This window comes from Aplidium turbinatum, chromosome 14 (assembly GCF_918807975.1).
Source record: "Aplidium turbinatum chromosome 14, kaAplTurb1.1, whole genome shotgun sequence".
Taxonomy (NCBI): domain Eukaryota; kingdom Metazoa; phylum Chordata; class Ascidiacea; order Aplousobranchia; family Polyclinidae; genus Aplidium; species Aplidium turbinatum.
The window spans coordinates 16,088,013-16,101,647 of record NC_137485.1 but is presented as its reverse complement, the minus strand read 5'-3'; the positions used below and the strand labels follow the sequence as shown (position 1 = coordinate 16,101,647).

At 37.1% G+C, this 13,635-nt stretch overlaps 1 protein-coding gene across 1 annotated transcript; it reads left to right on the top strand.

Moving 5' to 3' along the window:
* The first annotated feature begins 3,803 nt into the window (after window positions 1-3,803).
* Window positions 3,804-10,384, top strand: LOC145783147 (kynurenine/alpha-aminoadipate aminotransferase, mitochondrial-like). The gene is made up of 11 exons (XM_082594938.1): window positions 3,804-3,981; window positions 4,098-4,142; window positions 5,398-5,571; window positions 6,090-6,297; window positions 6,987-7,196; window positions 7,381-7,443; window positions 7,881-7,949; window positions 8,489-8,599; window positions 8,688-8,814; window positions 8,981-9,189; window positions 9,707-10,384. Exons 1-11 carry the CDS (start codon window positions 3,959-3,961, stop codon window positions 9,755-9,757), a joined length of 1,290 nt encoding a protein of 429 aa, XP_082451064.1. The 5' UTR covers window positions 3,804-3,958; the 3' UTR covers window positions 9,758-10,384.
* Window positions 10,385-13,635: the final 3,251 nt, after the last annotated feature.

Genomic DNA, 13,635 nt, shown 5'->3' with positions numbered 1-13,635 from the left:
TTACCTGTCAGAGGCACTTTAAAAACAACCAGTTTGGAATACACGTGTAAAGCCACAATTTTATGTTATTCTGTGTAATCTGCGCATAGCCTACTTACACATGTTATTTCTTTTTAGCGTTAGCCTACATTAGCCTAATTTGCCAACAGTTTCACTGCCAAACAGGCAAAAAAATCAGATTTCTCAAATTTGGCACGAAAACTGCCGAACTGGTAACTCTGGTTTGGGAATGACACAACCCTTGCTCATTGTAACACATACAAGTTATTTTTTCTTTACGCAAATAATTACAATCTGGCAGCACTGCGAAATCTAAAATCAAAACAAACAGTCAATCAATCAATCATTTTATTTTTTGTCATTAACGCGTCCGGGACGAAAAAGATACTAACTACAAAAATCAATATAAACCTACCAGCACGTTAACGAACGGGAAAAGGTGGCAAAACCTTGAAAGGTTTAAAACGTGCCTGAATGAAAAATTATGTATCAATCATTTTATTTTTCGTCATTAACGCGTCCGGGACGAAAAAGATACTAACTACAAAAATCGATATAAACCTACCAGCACGTTAACGAACGGGAAAAGGTGGCAAAACCTTGAAAGGTTTAAAACGTGCCTGAATGAAAAATTATGTAGTAGGATATATATCAGTAGTTAGCATGGCCACAAAACCCAAAAAAAAACAAATAGCAAAAAATAAAACAAAAACAGAGAGAAGCACACATGTAGTAATGAATGACAGCCTAATGAAAAGTGTTGTGGATTGAATTTGCCAGTTCCAATATTGATGTGGATGAGCAGTCATAATAATAATAATAGGATGGAGAAATGTTTCTCGGCAGCCGATTTGTAGCAAGAATTGACAGCGATAGACACGTGTTTTGCCCATGAGGCTGGGCTCATCAGTATCGCACCGTATTCTAGCCACAAATTTATTCGACCACCGCTTTACCAGTCAGTTTAACTCTTATCTTTGTGGAAAGAAAAGAGCCAACAAAACCACAGGCGCCAGGGCAGAGGACATTGTGAAGAAAGGGGCGTTCTTCCCGGCTATCAGCACAAGGCTGAGCACTCACTAGTACAGCGAGCAGTTGCGATTCGCTAACCATAACGGTGTAGCTTCCACGCTAGCCATTTAGACCATCCAATCAACAATATGTTAATCAACAATATGGAGAAAGGCTATATATCAGTAGTTAGCACGACCACAAAACCCAAAAAAACAAATGGCAAAAAATAAAACAAAAACAGAGAGAAGCACACATGTAGTAAGCTAATGAAAAGTGTTGTGGATTGAATTTGCCAGTTCCAATATTGATGTGGATGAGCAGTCATAATAATAATAATAGGATGGAGAAAGAAAACCGGACATAAAAGAAACCCATCCTCAGGCAAAAGCTCGTTTCAATGTGGCCCAGGAGAGCAGGTGTTGAGCTCTTTCTATGGTTAGACTGCACATCAAACAAATTTGGTTGACTTGATTTGTTGATGTTGACTGTAGCAGTCATCGGCAAACGGAAACCTTTATCACTCTAGTCTACCGATCGGTTTGAGGCCGACAGCTAACAATAACATACGGTAGGCTATGTTTGATACATGCACACATATTACAACTCATTTAAACTCAACATGAAAATTAAAAACATTGTGGATGTACACAATCTCTCGGTTTTGGAAAAATTTATCTAACAAAGCTTTAAATGAATTTTCTCTCGGTGAAGCAATCACGCACTCAGGGAGATGGACATGGTTCCATTTATTAATTAGGCAGTGGCTATTTGACCGGCTCCGGTCTTTGAATCTGAAACACTATTTGACCGGTCATGACGTCACTACATAAGCACTTTTTTCTTTCAAAGCAAAAGACGATAAGCGCGTTAAGTTTTAAATTCAACACGTTTACTTCAACTGAGTCCGTGGCGCCCACGTAACGTCTCGGGCTGCCATTTTAGAGGGAATGAGTTCGATACTATCCGGAAGCGTTCTTTTTTTTTTCTTTTTTTTTAACTACAAAAGGATACAAACTGATATGAATGAATCAACAAGTGAATAAAAAAGCTTCAAAACGAATTAAAAAAGTTTTTTCTAGTTTTTATTTTTAACAAATTCCTTTCATTTCTTAGCACAAATTCTCTGAAAAATCACACCTTCTAATAGGCTGTAAGATTACGTTTCGCTGAAGTCCGAAGTTAAAAATTATATCCAGTCTCATTGTCGCACAACAATCAGTCAAGTTTCAAATCATCATCTCAACCAACCCTTCAAGACAACTTTCCACTTTTAAAAATTTAGTTAAAAAAAAAAAACGCTTCCGAATAGAATCGAACTCATTCCCTCTAGAATGGCACCCCGAGACGTTACGTATGCGCCACGGATTCAGTTGAAAAAAACGTGTTGAATTTAAAGCTTAAGGTATTTTTTAATAATTTAAAGCTTTCAAAACAAAAGACAATAAGCGCCTTAGCTTATCGTCTTTTGCTTTGAAAGAGAAAAAGAAAAAAGTGCTTATGAAGTGACGTCATGACCGGTCAAATAGTGTTTCAGATTCAAAGACCGGAGCCGGTCAAATAGCCACTGCCTATTAATTACGCGGCAAGTAAAAAAATTACCAAATTATCTGGACTTGGGCCTTGGCTTTTCCAACTTAAGGCTCTGTCCTCTTGTAGTAGTATTTTTCGGGTCCAGTGAGAATAAGTTCTTGACATCCACGTCATACAAGGCTTCAATGGTGGGCAGACCAAGTTTTTGCAGCCTTTCTGGATAGGTTAACTCTGGAAATCCATGTACAAGTTTTGTAGCTCTTCGTTGAATTGCTTCTTTGGTTGTTATCAAATATCATGCTGAGGTCGATTTCCTCACTCACACTGTTTAAAACAACCTTTTCTCCACTTTCTGTAACCATTGTGTAAATTTTTGAGTCTTTATCTTCAGACTGACAAAGCCTTGATAGGTTATTCCTGGTAGTTTTGCACACTCGTAGAGGCATTTGACACATGGTCGGTTATCTAAATTGACAGAGTGAAGTTTTTCTATTGTTGAAGTATTGTTGCCAGGAAATTATTCCATCCATTAGGTGCCGCTGAATGGAGAGCAGTTCTTAGAATGACATTGCTCAAGAGTCAAACCAGCGCTGCTTGATCTTAAAGCTTCTTCGTTTACAAAGTCAGGCGCTAACCAACTGAGCTATCGGGGTGTACAAGGTAGTCAATGACACCCGCAGTGTCGGGTATTGCCTACTTTGTCATTTTGGCTTGTATGCTGTTTTTCAAGGAGACTTCATTAAATTCTTGTTTTTTTGTTGGAGTATTTTTTGCAGCAAACGCTTACAAATTATTAAAAAATAAAATTTATATGTTAGCACTAGCGTAAGCCCGGTTGATTAAAAAAAAAATTGTAATTTGGTAGCCTACGGTACTACAGTACTTACTCTCATTTAGCAGCTTCAGCTCATTTTATTTTTAATGGTTGCTAGTTCTGTATACCCACAATAAAAGATAATTAAGTGGCATGGAAATTAAGCTCATCACCTATATAAATACTCTGTATAATATAGTTCAAAATAAAAGACGCTAAATTAATCAAATTAGAAGCATTAAAGAAAGATTGTCTTATTGTATTCTACCATCTTCTTATACTGCATTAGCATATTAATTCCCATTTTACAGGAAAGAGAATAACTTATCCTCTGAAGAGATTGAACTAATTATGTACTGTACCGGTAGCTTATTGTATGCATTGGCAGGTCTTGCTGCCCAAATCTGACCTTTTTGTGGATCACTTTTGGGATGTAATGGAATACGTTTCTTACTTTAGGCCTTGCTGATGGTACTTCCTAACTAGTTCCAGTACTAAACCAGCTGATTAAATAAAATTTATTGATTACATGAGCTGTTATTCCTGTCTCATGAGTCCAAACACTTGTTTTTCTTAAGCAATAAACCTACCAAAGGAACAATGAAAAGAATGAACTACAACAGGTTGGTTGAAAAAATGATTTTGTGTCCATACAAAAGTGTTAGTAGAAGTTAATGTGTTTCTGTAGTGTTAACTTCAATGTTGGATGCATCATTAACTTTTTATATTGTATTTATAGATTTATATCTCACATCAGTGCTGCACGAAAGGATTCACCTATCAGGTGCAAGGTTTTTTTCAAGGAAATACTCAATAGGCTACTATAACTGTTGCATGGATTACATGTTGCAAATACAGTTTGACTTGGAAAATATGTGAATTTTATACCTATTCTACTTCTAAATATATATATAGTTAATAATATTTTTATTATTACTTAAGTTATGATCAATGCAAGCCTTAAAGCAGCCGGCGGCCATGGCCGCTAAGTAGTGCTTGAATGACCGCCGGTGCTACCTCCTCAGTCGGCCAAGTTTGGCCACCAGTTTCTTCTAGCTAATTATTTAATTTCGCAACTGAATAGTCGTGGATTAACTGTCGAAAATATCTAGTACCGTATTAAAGAGTGACACAGAATTAGGTCAGCGCGACATAATCACCACTGTTGTATTGTGCGGGAACATTTGCTATTGTATGGAAAATATCCAGCTGCGATCACCAGCGCTGTAAGTCTTGTTTGTAATTCCCGACGTTTATTTTAACAAAGTGTTAACCCGAAGTGCTAATTTACATCGGCTGGCAATAATGTCGTTTTAATGTTGTCAGACATTGAATTGTTGTTAAAAAGGAGAACTAGGTTAGTTGACATCCGAGGGGAAAACACGTGTCTTTCATAGTTGAGAAATGTTTCCGCTGTGAGTTAGTTACTTTGCAGTTCACACCCTCAATGGTGACATCATAACGGTATAAATGGTCTGGTTTTATGAAAGGCGGTATGCAGTTGAACAGTTGAAACAATTTAGTGTCATTAGATGGTCCCCCAGTACCAGATAAAATCCTGATAAAGCAGCTATTGCGTGGTACAACGATTCTATAGCAGAACATCGCCCATACTTCCCCAACGCTAAGTGATCATTTTAGCATTGTTGCAAGTTTAATTCTATTTACTTGTGCTACTGTTATTTGTATTTTGGCCTCCAAGCACACAGATTTGGTCGCCGAGAAGGAGCTCTCGGTAGGCCACGAAGGCTGCCGTAAAAAAACACGAGTTTTAAGGCCTGCAATGTATGCCAATATTGTATCACTATTTTTTTTGAATATATCTTAGCCATTTACTAGATTTTTGTAAAGTATTTTTTAATCTAATTTAACTTAGTAAAAAATGTCAAACAATTTGTATGTCATTTGATGCGGTTGTGCGAAAAAGGCACAGGTTATAGAAAAACCTGCATACTGGATCATAATATATAATACAGTACTCTTACGTAATTGTTTTGAGGCATTAACAGAAATGAAATTAGCACCATCACTCTGTTTAGAAAATGCACTGCAATTGCTTTGAGCAATCCAGATATTTTGTCCTTAGCTGCCGGCTGGCCTAATCCAGCAATGTTTCCTTTCAAGTCAGCTGAATTTACTACTCATGATGGCACAAAGATTTCTGTTGCAGGAAATGAAATGAAATCTGCTCTACAGTATTCAGCATCTGTTGGGTACAGTACTTACAACTTATATTATAAAGTTTTTATTTACACATTTTATTTTTGTTTATTATATGATTAACTAATTAATGATTTTATACAGTATATATGTCAATGGACCACCATCAAGAGGTAGAGCTATATTGTTGTTTCCCTTGAATTATGTACATCAAACTATGCATATAGCATTTATATAATTGTTTAACTTAAACTGTTTGACTTTTAACAGACTTGTTAGCATCATCATAAAGCTATGTACTAATTTATCCAGTGCAAGACTTGTAATTTCACCCACTGCTGATTGTAAATGAGGGTACAATGCTTACACTATCCATTTTAAACCAGATCATCCACAGTTATTTTGCTTTGCTTTTGATAATTTAAATTGTGTTACAAACTTAAATGTTACACAAGTTCTTGTCCACCAAATGTATTTTTTGTGCAAAAAACTTAGTTAGGCTACTCAACTTATTTGAAAGTCTTTTCAAGTTTTTTGCACAATAAATTACATATGCATTTGCTCTTTCTAGAATCAAAGATCTTCTAAAATGGGTGTATAAATTGCAAAAAAAATACCATAATCCTCCACTAATGTCACAAGACGCAAATAACGATGAATTTAGTGCTGTTATTACAAGCGGTAGTCAAGATGGATTAAGTAAAATTTTTGCAATGGTTGCTGCTCCAGGAGACAATATTTTGATGGAGAATCCTTGCTATGCTGGTACACTTGCTATGGTCAGTTAATAAGAACACTTTTCTACACTGTTGTAGGTTAATATTATGTGCCACTTTTAAATGGAGGGATTAGATTTAAACTCTATTTGTTGTACTATAGTCTCTACAAGCCTCCCAGTGTTTTCTCGTTTACACTCCTGCTGTGATACACTCTCATCTTCAAAGCACAACTTTTTCAGTAATATTCCGAGATGACATCAATAAATCTTATGTTGGCATGGGTGGTGTGGAGTTAAAGTACCCGGCACTTTTTTGCTAAATCTTTTCACATATTTACTGTTCAACCTGATACGGTACAGTTGTACACATAAATCTGTTTGTTGCATTGCTCATAGCTCACCGCTTCAGCCATTTGATTTCTTTGGCAAGATGGGTCAAAGTACCCAAGTGTGGTTCCTTGCGTACCACAAATAAAAAATCACCATGTTGCATTACTTATATAGTAATAAGGCATTCCTGTGTTAGCATACAATTTACTGCACTGAGGAGACCTTCAGGATGAAACAGTGGCGTCCTGTCTGCAGTTAAATATTTTTATACATTCATACCAATTGCAGCATTCCTCTATAATTGCAGCATTCTGCATTCCTCTATCTGACAATCAGTACCTGTAGCTAATTACATGTATACCATGATGCATTGCACCAACCTCAGTTGTAAAATATTAAGTTTGTAATTTTGCTTTACAGTTGAGACCGTATGGATATAATCTTCTTCCTGTGGAAATGGATGAGCATGGATTGAAACCTGAATCTTTTCTTAATGTTATGCAACAATGGCGACCTGAGCATGCACTTGACCCAGAATCTGACATCCCGAAAGTTCTTTACACTGTGCCCAGTTGCGGTAATCCAACTGGAGTCACAGCCCTTCTGGAAAGAAAGCAGCGCATCTATGAAGTGAGTTCTGATGGTATAAGCTAGCAATTAACATCTCACAACAGCTTAGCTGTTATTTTTAGGGAACTTCGTCTGTCAGTTGAATTACATATGGAAAATATAGCGCAGATCAACAGAAGTCTATTGTCTATATACGGTATTCATTAATTTAAATGCTGGGATTATATATGTGAATGTGTTACAGATCGCAAGAAAGTATGACATCTTAATTGTTGAAGACGATCCGTATTTCTATTTACAGTTTGGTGTGAGTATTTCTTTCGAACATTCGTTTGCAAAACAAATTTTGAGTAGTTACCCATAACTTAAACTCTGCTTCAACCATTTTAAAGGTTTTGTTGGTAAGATTGGACGTCAAGTAGCTACAGTTGCCCTAACAATAGAATATGCTATGTAGGTAACCATGATCGTACATACATTTTTCCTTTGATAAATTGCCACCAACGTTAATCCGCTGATTACTGATTCACAATTGAATTATTTGCAACCTGATCCTCTTTTAACTAATCAGACAATTAGCTATAATCGACCGATTAAAAGATTCGTTGTTGGTGGATTCGATCCTATGAGTTTGAAAACTTGTTAGCAGCTGTCTACGAAAGTCAAAACAAAATGTGACAAATCAGGCTGCATCTCCAGATTTATGACTGTAACAGTGTTTGTTTAGTTTTTTTGTTTGTTTAGGATCTGGTGCCTAGTTACCAATCCATTGATGAAGATGGAAGGGTTCTAAGGAGCGATTCCATGTCAAAAGTATGTGTGGTTTGATTTTGATATGGTGTGATGTTCTTCATATTCTCAATAGTGCTTGCTACTCCTTATCGTTCGGTTAATTACCTACACAGCAAATCAATGTAAAAAGCGACCGATCTGCTGTCTGGGTACTGGCAACCAGGATACGCTATCGACTTGGACAGCAGTTTTTCTTATGTAAACAAAAAATAAGAATTCGTTTACAATGTATTGTGTAGATCAGTTATTTATTTCAATGTAGATGTAAAAATCAGTTATTTTTTCGTTACTTGAAAAGGGCTGACATGTGTATGGCCGAAAACCTTCGTAGTTTATAGTTTATGTTCAGTTTAATATACTGTATGATGTTAAATGCCGTGTGGTTGCTTGGTTTCATCTGTTTATGGTTGAAGAAAGTCACCTCTTTACCAAAATTGTAAAAAATAAAAAAAAAATAAAAAAAAACGATAATATTGTGAGTGACTGTATTTCAAAGGCATACAGTTGCGTGCACAAGCGCATTGTGAATGGCTGCAGTCTCATGCCCTCCAATGTCTTAGGTCATGTCTTCCGGGTTACGTCTTGGCTGGATTAGTGGAGCGCAACCCTTCATCAAGCGGCTTATTTTGCACCAGGAAACCACTGTGGTTCATTCCAGTACATTTGGCCAGGTGATGCTTTGTGTGTTGTCATGGTGATGAAAAAAGCAAAACGTGCATCTTTGATTTGTTTTACTAAGCATCTCTTTTCTGTTACCAGACTATGGTCGCATCGTTGCTGGACGAGTGGGGCTTAGATGGATTTGAGAAACATCTAAAAAACGTCCAGAATTTTTATCGAAATCAAAGAGATGCTATTATAAGATGCCTCGATAAACGACTAAAAGGTAAAACAGGTTTCGTCTCATTATTATGTTTGGTACAATCGAATTTAATCAGTGGTTCAGCAAAACTTTAAAAACAGAAAGGAAACCTACACTATCGACACAAGGCAGGGCATGTCCCAGTACAATAAGCTCTAGATTTTATCTTAAACTACCACACTGCGCTTAGGTTTGGCAGAGTGGAATGTGCCACAAGGTGGGATGTTTGTTTGGTTGAAATTGAAAGGGATCGAAGACACGCAATCACTCATTGAACAAAGAGCTTTGAAAAAGAAGGTTCTTCTGCTGCCTGGTTCAGTGTTTGAAGTTGAAGAAGGGAAAAAGTCGCCGTTTTGTAGAGCAGCCTATTCCTTTGCCAAGGAAGAAGATATGGACCAGGTAAGGTGTCTTCTAGTTTTCAGCAAAAGACCTGACTTAAAGTTGTGTCACCGAGTGAATGACTTTCTATACCTAGCTTTTACCACAAGGTAGAGCACTCCTTGGAAAAGTGAGCATTTGCGTTTCCCTAATCGTTATTGGTGCAGCTTTTCAGCGAAACTTTTAGTCAGTAACGGATTCGACAATCGATTCTGCAAGAATTCACTCTTCTTACTTACGATTTCACTGCTTAGCGTTGTGGTTATGGCAAAGTGAAACCCTCCTTTTTGCATCGTTGTCATGGTTGGTTGCAAATGTGAGAATACAATCGATTCTAATTAGTGGCAGTCGAAGACGTTGGTATGCTGACGAGGTTGTCCAAGGCAGCTGTTTATCGCCGTAAAGCCAAAGTTTCTGTCATTTGCACAGTTGGCTTCCACGTGGGTTTCTTAAACGTGTAAAATACGTTACTTTAATGTTTTGTCACTCTTTTTTAAATGTGCAACATTGCCCCCTCTCATTTCTCATCCACCCACAGGCATTCAAACGGCTCGCTGATCTCATTGAAGACGAATTGAAAACGGGTTAATCGCACTGAAGCTTTGTCATCCGAAAGCAATTGAAATGTTAGACAACCATTGGATACTTGTGCGTTGTCGCCTACTTGTCATGTATTTTCTTGTGTTAATAGACTGTGTTTTACGATTCATTCATAGCTTGTCACGCCAGTGTCGGAGCCAGGTAAGAGCATTGTTTGTGATGTGTTTGAGGTCGTTGTCATCACATGAAGGGCTAAGGGGGCAGTTGGTGAGGATGTGCTTCATCGTCTGATTGTCTAGGCCGCAATCACACGTCGGGTCTGGAGTCATCTTCCATCGGAGATATTGTATTTTACGATATTGAAGTAGTAAAGACATCTATGCAATTTATTCATCCACCGTTTTTGTGTGTTTTTACATAGTGGTATAATGACAAAAATTCAAAATAGTTCTCAGAAGTATAATATAATTTTATATATCGCTTCCCCATTTCATATGTACTTTATTTGGAATACAGTGAAAACTATTAATGTCACTTCAGACATCAAGGTTATTTGATTAGGTCATTATTTCGTTGTATAAGATCAATTGAGTGACCTAAAGGTAGAGTGGCCCAAGTCGAAAATCTTCATTTTGAGTAAATCGACTTCAAAGTTAGGCACTTTTTTTAGTATGAAGGTGAAGTTGAATCTATCTAGTGAAGTACAGGGAATAATTCATATGACTACAAAAATTTTTTCGGAAAATTGTGTGGTCATATGACGTCACGTTTTTTTTTTATTAGCTTTTTTTATACTTGGGTCACTCTACTGTTTGCTTTTTTAGCGAAAAAAGTGACCCAAGTTTACTTGGTTTTGCAAAAATTCATAATTTCCCAACAGTAAACTGGCCCATCTAAAAAAAAATCGAATAAAAAAAAAATGAATGCATGTTTTAGTAAAATTTTATCCAGTGGATAATTGCAACGCATATTTTTGGATTGAGGAAGGATAAATTTGACTTACGCCTAATATAATGAATCGTTTGTTAAAGCAACCGGTACCAAAAATTTCCGTAAAACGTTTTTACTTCAAATTCAAACTTCAGCATTCTGATCCAACTCATGACATCATCAAAACTCAATGATTAGCAACCACAGACCATAAACAAAATGCTATAACTTTCATTGCAATCGCGTATACACCAACAGAGAGATGAGAAGTTTTATTTTGTTAATGTTATGGAATTTATACACTCATAACATTTTATGTTATGCATGTTGACTAATGATGATATTTTGTCAATCATATTGCGTTATGTATGCTACGACATGCACTGCCTTAACTTGTTCAAAGTTCAACACGAATCCTGCGCTAAATTGGAAAACTTTCACTATAGATAAGTCTCTAGTTACATTCTCGAATCACAAATACTTGTTCCAGATACTCATTGTGCAAAAGTTTTCTTAGCACATCAGCAAAATAAAATCACAACATAGCACATAAAAGAAAAATCGTCGATGTTAGCTGTGCGTCAACTGCTGAATTTGAGTACATGATCTAATTAATAGACTGACTTGGCAAAAGTATGGAAAGCTTTTTCTGGCAGTGACACTTAATGCTATGGTGCAAGGAGCGGATAAGGGAAAGGGGTAAGAAAGGCCACAATGTTGTTCACGTTGCTAAACTTTGAAGTAACAACCACTCTTCCCCTTTTTTTCCGCCACTGCACGACATACCTATGAAAATGTACGGCAGAACATAAAAATGAAAAGAACTTCACACGCTACAATAAAGAAATGTTTCTGCTCAAAGGTAAGTGAGTAACTGCAAGCGCTTGGCTAGTCAGTAGTGATTTGTACGCTATGCTGCAAGTCATGAAGACAGAACACATGTTTATAATCCCTACCAAGTGGAGTACGATAAACTTCAGAGGCCTTTAAATTCCATGTCGGTGTAGGTCCACAGTATATTCATTCGTATTGTATGGATGCAAAATTGAACACATCATAAATGCCACAAGCTTGTCTAAAAAAACCTATTTCTCACCCCCCACGGTTATTTGAGGCCCAGCCGCGAGCCACAGAAATTATATTTTTGCTTCGATTTTACTGGGATGGAGTTTGTTCAGGCGATTCATAACATACCCACAACTACCCTTTCTAAGCCCAATGCAGCATTCAGTATTTACCAGTGATACAAAGTAGTATATATAATAATCCAACCTTTCCTGGCATTGTTTAAACACTATCCTGGTCTATCACATCATCCAGAAAGTCAACATCTGAAGTTGAGCCCTCATGCCTCAAAATTTTGTAAAATTCATGGTCTGCTGGTGGAATATATTTCAGCAATTCCTGTAGATCCTTGTATTTGTTGAGACTTATTGGTACACCTGTAGGATACAGCAGCGGAAGTGAATGCAATTTCCAACGGAGAGGCGATCGCACGTTTTTTTGCATTTCCACCTTTCGTGAGAGCTCATCATTAAACGAATGTTTGAAGTAGTAACCGATGAAGCCTTTTTGATATACCATCTCGTGGATTTGAATAAATTTAATGGAATCACCGTCAGCGTCGCACGTTTTCTTCGAGAAATTTCCTGATAATTTTGAAATATCAAAAAAATCATCTTTCTTCATTTGTTGAACTTTGAATTTCTTAGTCTTTCTTGCAGTTTGAATCAGCTGCACATAATCATCGGCACTTGTGATACTAATGGAACCTTTTTTTTTCTTTTCGATGTGGCTAAAGTCAGCATCATTTGGCAAATAGGAGTGTCCACTCCACATAAACCTGTGAGTTATTTTGTTTAAGTTAAGCTGGTCATCATTTACCAGAGAGATGAGCAATGACACGATATTGATGTTGCGGTTCTGGCCACCGCAACTATCTGACCATAGTATTATTTCTTCCCAATCCGAGCAGTTGTTGAAGATGAAGTGTTTTAAGCAATTTCCTACTTCGTTGCTTCCACGTTTCGCTGTTCCTTCTGTCCAAAGGTACATGTTGCCTTGCTTTGATTGAGTATGGTGTATTCCCAAGTTGTACAGCCACAACTGTCGCAGGTAAAATACCTTACTTGTTTGCAAGTGAGGCAGCGGCTGGGTCTTCTGCATATCAAAAGTTATAGTGTGGGGTTTTGCCGAGTCCAAATTGAACACCTCCCTGGCTTTCCTAGCTTCTTTGTGATGAGCTTCCAATTTTTCTGTTTCATTGCTGTTGCTAAACTCATCACACGTGGAGCAGCAATCAGTGGAAGGTTTGTGAATTTTTAATTTGAAGTTCTTCCAGAACTGCAAAAACCATTCGTAAGTTGGAACGGAGGTTAAATTTTTACCCTTGCAGTGCTTAGCCCAAAGATCGTATACATCAATTTTGTTTAATCCGGGAGCCAAAAATCGAGAATCAGCAGAATCACAATAGTGCGACCTATACTTTGGGATGCGATCAACAAAATCCTTCAAGCTTTGTTGCAATTCGAGGCTAACTGTATGTTGCTGTCCATGCCGTCCCCGACCATCTGTGGGTGTCATTACATTTTCTGTTTTCTTTTTTAACAATCTTGTGATGCGACCAGAATTTACACAAAACGTCTTCTGAAATACCTCCTTACATACTAGTTTGTCTTTCAAGAAGTACTGCCTTGTAACATTCTTTGGTTTGCTTTTTGAATTATCATTTTCTACTCTTACTTTTTCAGTTTTTTTCTGCACAACCTTGATGTGTTGGAGTAGGTTGTAATTTTGAGCATCATAATCTCCAAGACTCCAAAACTCATCAAATAACTCTCTTCGCTGCTCTGTGGTTACCTCTCGACATTTCTTGTATCGACACTGGCACTCAAAATCTGTTGAAACAAAGAGCCAATTAATCAACTTTTTAACGCTTTCATTATAATGATAATGTTACTCTTTGGCACTATGTGCTTCCTTACCAATAAAGGTCTT

Excerpts from the sequence above, each read along its gene's own strand:
- LOC145783147 (XM_082594938.1), top strand. The coding sequence starts at position 3,959 with ATGAAAAGAATGAACTACAACAG. Across the intron at positions 4,143-5,397 it reads CGAAAGGATTCACCTATCAG|AAAATGCACTGCAATTGCTT; the intron begins GTGCAAGGTTTT and ends CACTCTGTTTAG. Across the intron at positions 8,600-8,687 it reads ATTCCAGTACATTTGGCCAG|ACTATGGTCGCATCGTTGCT; the intron begins GTGATGCTTTGT and ends TTCTGTTACCAG.